Here is a 13,073-nt window from a genome sequence, read left to right as displayed (position 1 = left end):
AAATTTCGATTTTCAGTTTATTCGGTTCGGTTCGATTTTGAACCGAACCGATCGAATGCTCACCTCCTACACCCAACATAGAACTGAAAATAAAATAAAAAGCCCAAAATAAGTTATGTATCTTATTTATAATAGTCCAGTTTTGATTTATTTTAAATAAATTAAAAAAAAAGAAAAAAATATTTAAATTTTAAATTTTAAATTTTTGCCAATTACATTGTAAAAGATCGTGTAACTGCTCGTTTGTGAGTGGTTGGCAACAGCTCATGTTTCTCTGGATCCATCGTCAATAAAGAAAATAGATCTCTATCCTATGCTCTTTCTTTCTCAAAATAGCTAACGATTATCAAAATAAATTTTTGAAAGAACAAAAAGTTATTCTCTCATTTTATTCTTTTTGGTTGGACTATTTCTTTTATGTCTTGGATGACCTCTTATATTTTATGAAACTAAAGGACGATAATCGTGAAATATATAAATATCCAGATATTTGAATTATTATGAAATACACTGCCATATATAATTTCAGATAATCTCTTCTCTCTAAAGAAATATTCAATGCTCTTTTTTTTTCTCAAAATAACTAACCATTATCTTCTTCCTAAAAAAATATTCAATGCTCTTTTTTTCTCAAAATAACTAACCATTATCAAAACAGTTTTTTGAAAGAATAAAAAGTTGTTCTCTTCCATTTTATTCTTTTTAGTTGGACTATTTTTTATATGCATTGGGTGATCTCTAGTATTCTATGGAATTAAATGACGACAATTCTAGAATATTTAAATATCGTTATTGTGAAATACAAACTCTATTTCAGTAATTCATTATATTATAATATTTTGGATTGGTTTTCTCGTTTAAACTTAATATTATATATATATATATATATATATATATATATATATATATATATATATATATATATAACTATTTAGCTGTAATACCCGGCTCGAGTCCGGCCTCGGAATTCCTATCGTCTGGTGGAATCTCGGGTGTCGGAACCCTCGAGAAGGGTAAGACCTATGTTTTCATGTGTGTGTTAAGCGTTTTGAATGGTTTCAAGTGTGAAAGGAAATGAGTGTTGAAAGAAAAGCAATAAGGGAGAAATGCAAAGGTTCGGCCGCCGAAGGTCACTTTCGGCCGCCGAAGGTCACTTTCGGCCGCCGAAGGTCACTTTCGGCCGCCGAACATTGCATGGTTTCGGATTCACGTTCGGCTGCCGAAGGTGGTCTGGCCAGCCACCTATAAAAGGGCCAAAGATCGGTGGAAGGAGGATATTTCTCCTCCACTTGCAGCCAGAGGTGAGTTCAAGCCTCTTCCACGTTGACTTTCATGTTTTTCATGTTTTTCACCAAATCTTTCAAGGGTTTTAAGAGTTTTGGTGTGTGTTGAAGGTTTTGAGCAAAAATAGCAAGTTTGGAAGTTTGGAGCTTTGGAAGAGGTTTTCTTCATATCTCCACGTTAGGATCACTCATCCTCAAGTTCTTAAGGAGGTAAGGGTGGATCCTGAACTTCTTTGATGATTTTTAAAGATTTTATGGAAGTTTGATGGGTAGTATGCATGATTAGGTTTAGGTGAGGTTTTTGGGAGATGGGTATGTTCAAGCATGTGAAGTGGTGTTTGATGTGTTTGTTTGAGGTTTTAGGCTAGTTTTGGACCTCTTTATGCATGTTTTATGGTATGTGCTAGTTGGGAGTAGTTGATATGCATGTTAGGTAAGTTTGGGGGAAGGTTTGCATGAAACAGAGCAGGGTTCTGCCCAGCGGGCAAAACCAGGTTCGGCCGCCGAAGGAAGGTTCGGCCGCCGAACCCCTTGTGGAGGCAGTTTCGGCTGCCAAAGCTTGCCCCCGAAACTTGGGACTTTCGTCTCTGGAGGCAAGGTTCGGCCGCCGAAAGTGCCGCCGAAGGTTGAGTTTCGTCTCTGGACGAGACTTTCGGCTACCGAAGGTGCCGCCGAACATGCATGAGTTTCGTCTCTGGAGAGGGGTTTCGGCCGCCGAACCTGCCGCCGAAAGTGCCCTGTCCAGCTTTCTTTTGCATGATTTATGTGAGTGTTTGAGGATCGTTTAGAGGGTTTTTGGGGAGTTTCTTAGAGATGTTCTTGAGTTAGGTTGGTCCCTCATATGAGTCCACCTGTGTAGGTACGGACCAGAGGAACCCCAGAGAGCAGCAGTGAGCACTGTTTCAGAACCTGTAGAGTTAGTTTAGAGTCAGCCAGAGGTGAGTGGAACTTCTCTTTTCAGAACTAAATTGCTTTGAGCATATGTCATAAGATTATAGTAGGATGTTTGCATTAGTTTCACGAAGTTGACGCATTGCATAATACGATGTGTATGAGGCTGTGGATAGACCAAGGCGACTCCAATAGCCTTAGCTCTGTGTAAGACCTGGCCGGGCCAGGCAGCCTTCTGTAGGTAAGACCTGGCTAGGCCAGGCAGCAGATTATCGTAAGACCTGGCTGGGCCAGGTGAGCAGAGTTTGGAAGACCTGGCCGGGCCAGGCAGATTGAGGTTGTAAGACCTGGCTAGGCCAGGCATCCTTTGAGTAGGGATTTTTGGTGGTCATGTCTATCCCTGAGATGATGTGATGTAGTGCATTCCATGAGATCATGTTTTCAACGTATGGTTTATATAGTTCTGCTCATTGGGCTTGTATAACTCATCCCTCTCCCGTAACCCCAGTTGTGCAGGTTCAGCGTTCAGAGGGAGTCCAGCAGGGTTTGCAAGAAGAATAGTTATGTAATAGCTAGTGTGGACATGTCTTGTAAAAAGAGATAGTGTACAGTGTATAGACTAGTGTTTGACTTATAGAGTTATAATCCCTTGATGTAGACACATGATCAGTTTATGTATGTTACTTTTCTTATTGATGTATATGAGAAAACCAAGCTTAATATTATGAGTTTATAGACCAGAAATCGTGCATGCACAGGTTAAACCCTGGAGAAAAAGAAAAGTTTTAATGGTTTGACAGAAAATGTATGATCATGTATGGGATGTCACAGGTACACAGAACGTATAGCAGGCTTACTACGGGTCCCGCGACCTTAAGTCGATCTGGATCCTAGTGCCGGTAGCAGTTCGGTTTCCGGGCTGTTACATTAGCTTTAGTTCAAATTCAAATAGCCTCACAGCCCTAAGTACAACTTTAATATCATGCAATAAAATTCATGGGTTATACATAACTAAATTAGTTTTATGAATTATTTAGACATATATAATATAATATTCAAAATCTATTACGTCGATTAATATAAATTCACATCAAACATATCTATTAAAAAATTTTCATTTTCAAAATTCAAACTCAAAATCTAAATCTAGTTAAATAAGAAGCGAGTTATAGCATCAGAAGTAGGGGTGAGCATTCGGTCGGTTCGGTTCAAAACCGAACCGAACCGAATAAACCGAAAACCGAAATTTTAGATTTTATGAAAACCGAACCGAACCGATTTTGGTCAGAAACCGAATCGAACCGAACCGGTCTGATTCGGTTCGATTCGGTTCGGTTTGATCGGTTTCGATTTTTAATATTTTTTTAATTTTTTACACTTTATTTTTAGTATTTTAAAATTTAATTAAAATATTTTAATTTTAATATAATTTAATTTCTCTATATTATTGAAAAAACATATTATTATTCCTAATCGGTTCGGTTCGGTTTTTTCGGTTTTTTTCTGATCAAAACCGAACCGAACCGAAATAACCAAAATTTCTGAAATTTAAAACCGAACCGAACCGAAATGTATAAAAAACCGAACCAAATTTTCAAATCGGTTCGGTTCGGTCGGTTTTTTCGGTTCGAACCGGATTCTGCTCACCCCTAATCAGAAGTCATCTCTTTGGAGATTAGTCGCATGAATTTTTAATTTTTTTACCATTTAGCCACTTTCCTTTTTCTAACTCACACTACTCCATTAGTAAATGAATGAATCTAATTATGCTTTTTTTTATTAACTTAGCAATGATATAACACTCCATTGTGATAAAAGGTGAATGTGTTGGTCACAAGTTGCCAACAATTTGCATTGGTAATCTTTTTTCCCATCTCTAAATTCTATTTCAATTTATTTATTTTGACAAACATGATCTATAGTTATTTATAAATATGAATCATTTGTAAATTAAATAAAAAGGTGAATCCAATTTCAAGTTAAAAGTAACTACTTTTAGTTTTCAAATTAATTTTAATTCAAAATTTAAATTTCCACATTATCTCATATTTAAAGCATTTAAGAAAATTAATTAATGAAAACTATTAATATTTGTATTATATAAATTTATTTTTAATAATATAATTAAAAATAAGTAATAAAACATTTTATGCAAAATTTTTTCATATATAAATTATTTTATAAATGGTAAACAATAAAACTAAAAAGGTGTTGTAGATATTAAATAAGTTATTTGAAATTTAATTTGGTAAGACCAAGATCATCACTACTTAGGATTGTTTGCCAATGGCTCTTTTTAATAGATGTGTACAGCACTAATATCATTAATTAAGTTTTAGGGGGCGTAAATGAATCGAGATTAATTAAAAATTTTTTAAGTTTGAGCCGAGTTTAAATTTTATTGATTTTGAATTCGAACCGAATATTAATAAATTCAAATTTAGACGAATTGAGTTTTTATCAAAATTAATCTTGAATAATTTATGAACAATTCAATTTATTTATATATATAATAAGTTTTAATTTTATGAGTTTAGTTTATGAATAATTCAATTTATTTATATATATATAATAAATTTTAATTTAAAATTAATAAATTTAAAATTAAATAATTTTAGTTAAATATAAATATATATAAATTAACTCATTATAAAAATGAATCTTTAAGTATTAACGATCTAAATATCTATAAATTTTAAAAGTGTAATTAAATAATGTAGAACTAAATTTTTAAAAATTTAAATTGACTTGTGAAAGTATACGCAAAGTTGAGTTTAATTCTTTTATAATATTAATTTAAACATGTTTAATGAGACTGATTATGAGTTTATTCGTAAGTTTGCTCATGAACTCGAAAACGATATGAGCTCATGAGTTTTAACGAGTCGAATAATATGAAACTCAAGTTTGATTTATTTACTAAACCAGTCTAAAAATTAAATATATTTATATATTTAAATACTGTAAAATTATAATATAATTTTTTTAATATACGATAATTTTATTTTATTTCACAATAATATATTGTTAATATCAAATTAAAATTTTCATAAATATTAATATATTTAAATATCAAATAATTACACTACACTATTAGTAATAATCTAGATTTTCTTAAAAAATATCTAAATTTATTTACTGCAACAACAAACATTATTTTTAATATTTTTTTTCTAAAAATAAAATAAATATCAATCATTTTTTTAAAAGTAAAGGCGTATTTTTATTCTATAAATATATGAATTATAATTTTCACATAATAAATTTTATAATTTTATATTTTTTCATTTTATTGCCAATTAAAGTTATTATTATTTTTGTTTATTACCATCGTATATAATTTTTAACCTTTTGAAATACTATTACTTGAATATTCTAATTTTTTAAAATAAATCTATTACAATAACTTTGAGATAAATTTTTTTATATTGATAATTGATATATTAATTTTAAATAAAAAATTATAACTAATAAATTATTTTAAATAAGATAAAAAATTATTTTAGAACAATATCAATTTAAAAAATCTCATTATATTATATAAAAATTTACACATTTCATAAAAATAAAATAATTTATATGAATCTATTTTAATTTTAAATAATAAATAATATAAACAATTTAATTTAACTTTAGGGAAAATTACTTTTTAGTCCCTGAGGTTTAACGTAATTAACACTTCTGTCCCTCTATTTTGACGACCCAACACTTAAGTCCCTCACTTTCACTTCCGTCCAAATTCGTAGTCCTTCCGTCCAAAACAGCCGTTTGGGACACGTGAATTGACAAAATTAACCCTCTTCCTTCTTTGTGGACCACTCGAGGCGAAAATGAGTGCCGATCGCTAGCGGATGCATGACTGATCTGTCTGCAGCATGCTCGCCCGGTGATACTTGCCTGACTGCAACGGCCGCGACATGGACATGGAGCACGTCGGTCCCCACGTTCGTAGAGGTCGAGATCGAGATGGTCTCGGTTTGGGCTTTCGTCGTGAGCTGTCATCAACAAGGTGAGGTCCGAGTTGGCTCAGCGCCGACAGAGGCGCAATCGTTGCTCGATCCGCCGGTTTAGGGGCTGTCGACCGACATTGCACGGACGGCATACACAGTGGTAGCAGGATGAACCTAGCAGCCTCGACGTCGCCGGGGAGGAAGTTGCTGTGTGAATCGGCGATTTGAGGAAGACCGAAGCAACCTCTCGTGAGCTATCGACGATGAAGGCAGCCAGAGATGGTTCGTAGCGCCGACGGTGGAGCAATCGTTGCACGAACTGCTGGAACTCGGGCTGGCGGCAGCATTTGGCGATCATCGGGCGTACGGCGTGAGAGGGGCAACGGCGAGAGCATCTTCTCAAGGTAGAAGATGGACTCGCTAGCCAAATTTAATTTTATAATTTATTGTTAAAATTAATTTTTTAATATGATTAGAAATTTAAATAAAATTATTTTATTTATAAATTATTTTCATTTACACTTCTTCTTTCTTCTTCTTCCTTTTCCTTTTCTTCTTCTTCTGCAACTTTCTTCTTCTTCTTCTGCAACTTTCTTCTTCTTCTGCAACTGGAGAAATGCAACTGAAAAAACATGAAAGAGAAAAACAAAAAGGAATTTCACATTCAGAGAAGGGTATTTCTGGAAAAAATTATTATCTCTCACTTTTGACTCTTTGACCAAACGGCTGTTTTGGATGGAAGGACTACGAATTTGGACGGAAGAGAAAGTGAGGGACTTAAGTGTTGGGTCGCCAAAATAGAGGGACAGAAGTGTTAATTACGTTAAATCTCAGGGACTAAAAAGTAATTTTCCCTTAACTTTATAATTTTTAAAAAAATTTTAATATATTTTTTAAAATTGGAGAATTAAGTAATGAATTTTTTTAATATAATAGGAATTAAATAGTAAATTTTTTTGTAATTATAAAATAAAAATATATTTTGTAAATTAATTAAATGAACCTGAATTTACAAAAATAATTTGATTGTTGAAAATAAAAAATTTGGAATTGTTAATAATAATTTGATAAAAATTGTAAAAAAAAAAAAAAAACAACGTGACAATAAAAACGCAATATTAACAAATAAATAATTTTTTTTTTAATTTTTCTATCATACGAATTCATCCTACTTTATTTTCTTTTTAATCAACAATACTTTCATTAATTAATTTTTTCAATACTTTAAACATTACAAAAATTAAAAAATCTCCACCTGAATTTTTTTTTTCACAAAAAAAAAAAATAAAGCATAAATTTTATCCTTGGAATCGAGAAATCCATAATTTTCAATTTAATTAATTAATTTATTATTAATATTAAAATGAAATAATTTAATTTTTTAATTAATGAATTATTTCTAAAAAAAAGTAGAATCATGATTTTATAAAAATGTATTTTAATTTTTTTTTTTCTGGTAAATCCATTTTTGAAAGGAAGGCTATAATTTTAAGATTTTTAGTTTTAAATCTACCACAGAAGAAATTAATTAAATATCACTTTCAATTCAGACATAATTTTTTTCTTTAATTAGTCTCATCGGTGTAAATAGAAATGCATAAGTCCAACAAAATACCATCACTTTAAAAAAAAAAAATTATTATTTAGTTAGTATAAATAAATAAATTAATTAATTTTTGTATTTTAAAAAATATATTAAAATATTTTTAATATTTTAAAAAAATTATTATTTATTTTTTTCCTTAATTTTACTATTAAATATTTTAATATTTAATTTTTATAATTTTAAAAAATTAATTAATTAATTTTTAAAATTTTATTAATTACTTTTTTTATATTAAAATATTTTAAAATTTTTTATAATATTTAATGATTAAAATTAATAAAAAAACATAATAATTTTTTTAAAATATTAAAAATATTTTAATATATTTTTTAAAATTAAAAAATTAATTAATGAATATAATATTTTATATTATAAAAATTAAATAATAATTTTAAAAAACCATTTATAATTTAATTTTTAAATATTTTCATTATTAATAAATCAATTCTTATATTTTATTTTTTAATTCTTTTTCTCGATCAATAAAATAATTTTTTATTTATTTTTATCGATAAAAATATAATAAAAAAATTAAATTACCTCCTCCCTTCTTTTTATTTTTTTCTCCTCCGTCTTCTATTCTTCTTTTTTTTCTTTTTAAATTTTTTTCTTTTCTTTTTTTAAAATAAAAAGAAAAATTCTTCTGCTTCATCTTTTTTATTATCACCATCTTCTTCTCTTTTTTTTTTATTTCTCTTCAATTTTTTTTTTTATCTTTTCCTTTATCATCATCTTCATTTTCTTTTTCATTATTATCTTCATTTTCCTTTTTTTTAAAAATAATTATTTTATTATAAAAAAATAAAAGAAAAATAAAAATATTTTAATAAATTTAAAATAAAATAAAAATATTTTAATAAATTTCTATAAATATAAAAATTAACTTATTAATAATAATATATAAAAGCTAAATAAAAAATTTTATTTAAAGATAAAATTAAATTAAATTTTATTTTTAAAATTTAAAAAAATTTTCTATCATTTTCTATTTATTTATAATAAAAAAAATAAAAAACTATTTAATTAAAAAAAATTTAAAAATACAAAAACAACTAAATAATAAATCCCAAAAAAAAAAAATAACAATTTCTATACAGGCTGTTTAATTAATGCACACCGTAAACAAGATTACACACGTTAAGAGACTAAACCCAAGCTTGTCGCCGCCGAGGCGGCATGGAAAGCAGAAGATCAAGATCAGGCGATTGAAAATACCCTTTTTTAGGTGGCTCTCGCATTTTCCCCACCACAGATTTCTTCCTCGGAGGTGGCGGACAAACAGCCGGTGCTGGTATTCGATATTCATCACTCTTCGGAGTCGTGCATTCTTCCACACCATCCCGGATCTCGAATCTCTCGTCTATCTCCATTTCCAGAAGCAAGAGTTTTGAATTGAATCATCTAAAAAGAAAGGCTAAAGAGGAATTATGTAAGGGTTTGAAGATTTGAAAAATAGGATAGAACGGAGGGAATTTTAGTGGGAACGGAAGATGTGATGAAGATTTGGAGCAGCTTTCGACTCCATTATAGGATCGTGCGGTGGGGTTGGCGGTGGTAATGCGTGTGCGCAGTAGACCGACAACTAGAAGTGATGACGTGGCAGTTAATTACTGCGCTTAAAAATCTACGTGTGGTTGTACGTGGAACACGTTGCCTCTGCATTTCTTTAGTCGGTGCTCGCGTATTGGTCCCACTTGATAAACACGTTTTTATTTCAAATAAATGGTGTAGCTGATTGGCAAAATGCCTAAAATAAATTGTGAAAAAAATTATTATGGTTTTTTGGAGATTTATTAAAATTAATTAGTAAATTTTTAAAATTTTATGTTGAAATTAAAACATTTTTTTATTAATTTAACTGCAAAAATATTTATTAATAGTATTTTTATTAATTAAGAATAAGATTCAAAGACAATCAGATACCGTTTTAATATCAATCATAAATAATGCCGATTTAAAATAGATGCACGTTGCTTTTAGAACTCTATCGCCACCTTATAAAAAATTAAAGTTTTTAAGTTTAATGATTCGTCTATTAAATATTTTATTAGTCTAATGAGGGTTGGACTTCACATGGAGGGCCTCAACCATTTCGGTTCAACTCACTATAAGGGTTGGACTTCCTCGGAGTGCAGATCCAAAAATCATAGTGCTAAAGAGGCTCTTGGATTTGTTATTAGCAAAATAACAGCTAAAAAACTACTGCAAACTCTATTTTAATAAACAGTATCTACAAACTAAGCTACTAATCCGAGCTAAGATTGGCACACTAATTCGACGCAGCTGCCTAACAAAAAAAAAATTAAAGCAATCTCTGAGAAAAGTATGAATTATCGCTACTGGTTCCACTAACAGAGCTATAATTATTATCGCTATTAACAATAATAATAATAATAATAATAATAATAATAATAATAATTTTTTATTATTATTATTTTGCTTCACAGATTTACTAGTACCAATGGCATTTTTTATATATGGTAATCAGAAACTTTAATTTATTTATGATTAATTTGGATATCAAACTTGGAATCAGTTAAATCATATTATTATTATTTTTTAAAAAAATATCATACTCTTTTTTCTTGAAACACCATTTTGCATTTGTGTTCAGCACCGAAATTGTAGTTACCATCGAGCTACAAGTCCCTACGCATCAAATTTAATTAAGACATCAATGACTATAAATTGAAAAGCAATTTAACTTAAAAGAAATTAGTGAAAAAAACTCAAGTTCGCACTGCTCATACTAACAAAAGACAGCGCGCGCTACTACAATTAAAAAGTCAAAATAAAAAAGTTTAAAAATAAAAGATTTGACACTAAGAAACCTGGAAATTACGATAAAAAGTTATTTTATATAATATTAAAAAAGTTATTTGAAAAAAATAATTTAGCAATTATTTTAGAGTTATTATAATTAAAAATCATATAGAATTTTCAAATTAATTTGAGCTACATTTTCTTATTTATTCACCATAAAATTACTGGTAAGTGGAAAAAAAATAAAAATAAAAATAAAAAAAAGGCATAAGAGGAGTAGAGAAAATAACGTGGCTTCGTAGTTGAGAAACTCTCTCATTGGAGTAGGAATGACCATAGCTTCCTTAAATTGAATTGAGTAAAATATTTAAGAAAAATTTTGTTACTTAATATTTTCCACAAAATGAGATTCTCAAAGTGTTAATATTTTGTTTCAAACAAAATATTTTGCTGGAAAATATTTAAAAAAATATATTTTTCATACTTTTTAATATGTAAAAAAATTAAATTACTTTTAAAGAAAATAACTTTTATTAAAATTTAAAGATTTTAATTATACTATTTTTTTATTTTTTAAATCATACCTAAAAAATAGAAGTATATTAATTTAAAAAAATATTTTTCATTAAAAATATTTCAAACCAATAATTTTCATCACCTAAAATATTTAATATTATATTAAAATTTCGACACGTTAAATGAGATAGCACGGATCCTTTCTCCTAAAGCTAAAAATATTGAGTTTTGAACACTGAATATAGAATATTTTTAAAAATTTAGAAGAAAGTGTTTTGCTTAATAATAAACCTGCGAATTTAGATTAATTGAATGAATGAATTTTAACTTAATTAATCTCCTCAACTGATATATTTATTTTATAATATGGTATAATAACTATAAATAAATTTGTTTTAGTGTAAGTAAGCCAAAGATTATAGGATATTTTAAAAATATATGAACATAGTACTTCCCTTATTAAAAAAAAGTGAATTCTTCTTGTAATATGAAAAATATACTTTAGATACTTGCATTAAATGGTGAAATATATACCAAAACACCTTAAAGAAATTTATATATATATATTTAAATTTAAATTAATAATATTTTATTAAATGAATGTAAATACATTCAGATGCCTATAAAAAATTCAACACAAACATTATTTTGTCGGAGACGAGCTATTACAAGTGGACAAACCCAAAATGCAGTGCAAAAAAGCAGGTTGAAAGATGCAGAGAGGAAGAAGACACACTCATTATCACCTGTGAAGGATTCCATTTACACTTTGCTTACCCATATTTTGTAATGGACCAACCTCGTCTCATCAACCCACCATTGAAGAAGCCCAAGAATTCACAGGCTACAACCCATCAAACAGCAGAAGAGACCCAAGAATGCCCATCACAAGCAAGCCCAATTGCTGCCACTATAACTAGCTCGATTGATGAGTGCATGCAAGAATCAGGGCTTGATCAAGCAGAAGGAGAATTTACGTTGAATAAGTCCATGTATAACCCTATAATCCCTCTTTATTTTATTTTATTTTATGCTTTTTTATAATGATTAGATAATTTTATGGTGTAATAATGTATAATTATTAATGTTGTTTATATTATAATTTTTCGGATATGGATCTGTATACTCTCTAATACTTAAGTAATTTAGTGTATTATATAGAGTTTTAATATGATATAGAATTCTAAATAAAATAGAATATCAAATCTTAAATAAGATAGAATATGAAATTTTATATATAATATTCTGATATGTAACCTATTATATTGTGATTAATATTCTACCACTTTATTTGAAGTTATATAGAATATTTGAATAATTGACACGAATTATTAAAATTTAAATTTAATATATTTTTATATATATATATAGGAAGAAAAATTCTCAATTGAATTAATTTAGACTAAACAACTTTAATACAATCTGCATTTAGCAGTAAACCAGTCTCACAGTCTGGATTATCCAACCACACAAGTTTAGCCTCTCTTGCCATTGCTAATATTGCAAAATGATCCGTAATACTATTAGCTTCTCTAAAAATTTTTTTAACTTCCACTTTCCAACCTTACTGCAAAAGCCTATTGGTGTTCTTTAATAAATTAATAATTCTGAAAGCTCATTGACCTTATCCTTGAGCTAAAACCACACTAGCTGCATAATTAGATTGTAATTCAATCTTCTTCCGCCCTCTTTCCCAAACCAACCTTAAAGCAATGTAAATCCCCCACAACTTCGTTTCCAAATGATCACATCTACCACAAAAACAAGTGTAAAACCGTCAAGCCAGCGATCGAAATGGTCCCTGAAAATACGAGTACAATCTCTATTATGAGAATTCACTCTAATATCTGTGTTAACAGTTATTCATCCTAAGTCACCTGGTTGCCAAGTAATGAAAAATAAATATTTCAACCCATTATTGTACAGCGAGTCTCTCTGTCATGCCACCTGAACCGTTTTAGCCTCCTTCAAAATGAAATATAATAAGAGTTGAGAGTGGTTTAATCACAATTGTATATATTTAATATATTTTAATATTAAGTTACATTAATTATATTAATTAAT

At 28.8% G+C, this 13,073-nt stretch overlaps 1 protein-coding gene across 1 annotated transcript; it reads right to left on the bottom strand.

The window, feature by feature from the left end:
• Nucleotides 1–8,808: 8,808 nt before the first annotated feature.
• On the bottom strand, nt 8,809–9,307 carry LOC122724681 (cyclin-dependent protein kinase inhibitor SMR4). The gene has a single exon (XM_043960398.1). The coding sequence runs from the start codon at nt 9,098–9,100 to the stop codon at nt 8,876–8,878; it is 225 nt and encodes a 74-aa protein (XP_043816333.1). The 5' UTR covers nt 9,101–9,307; the 3' UTR covers nt 8,809–8,875.
• Between the last annotated feature and the right edge of the window lie 3,766 nt (nt 9,308–13,073).

Source organism: Manihot esculenta, chromosome 9 (genome assembly GCF_001659605.2).
Source record: "Manihot esculenta cultivar AM560-2 chromosome 9, M.esculenta_v8, whole genome shotgun sequence".
Lineage (NCBI taxonomy): Eukaryota > Viridiplantae > Streptophyta > Magnoliopsida > Malpighiales > Euphorbiaceae > Manihot > Manihot esculenta.
This window is presented reverse-complemented; position numbering and strand designations above follow the sequence as displayed.

Excerpts from the sequence above, each read along its gene's own strand:
- LOC122724681 (XM_043960398.1), bottom strand. The coding sequence starts at position 9,100 with ATGGAGATAGACGAGAGATTCGAGATCCGGGATGGTGTGGAAGAATGC.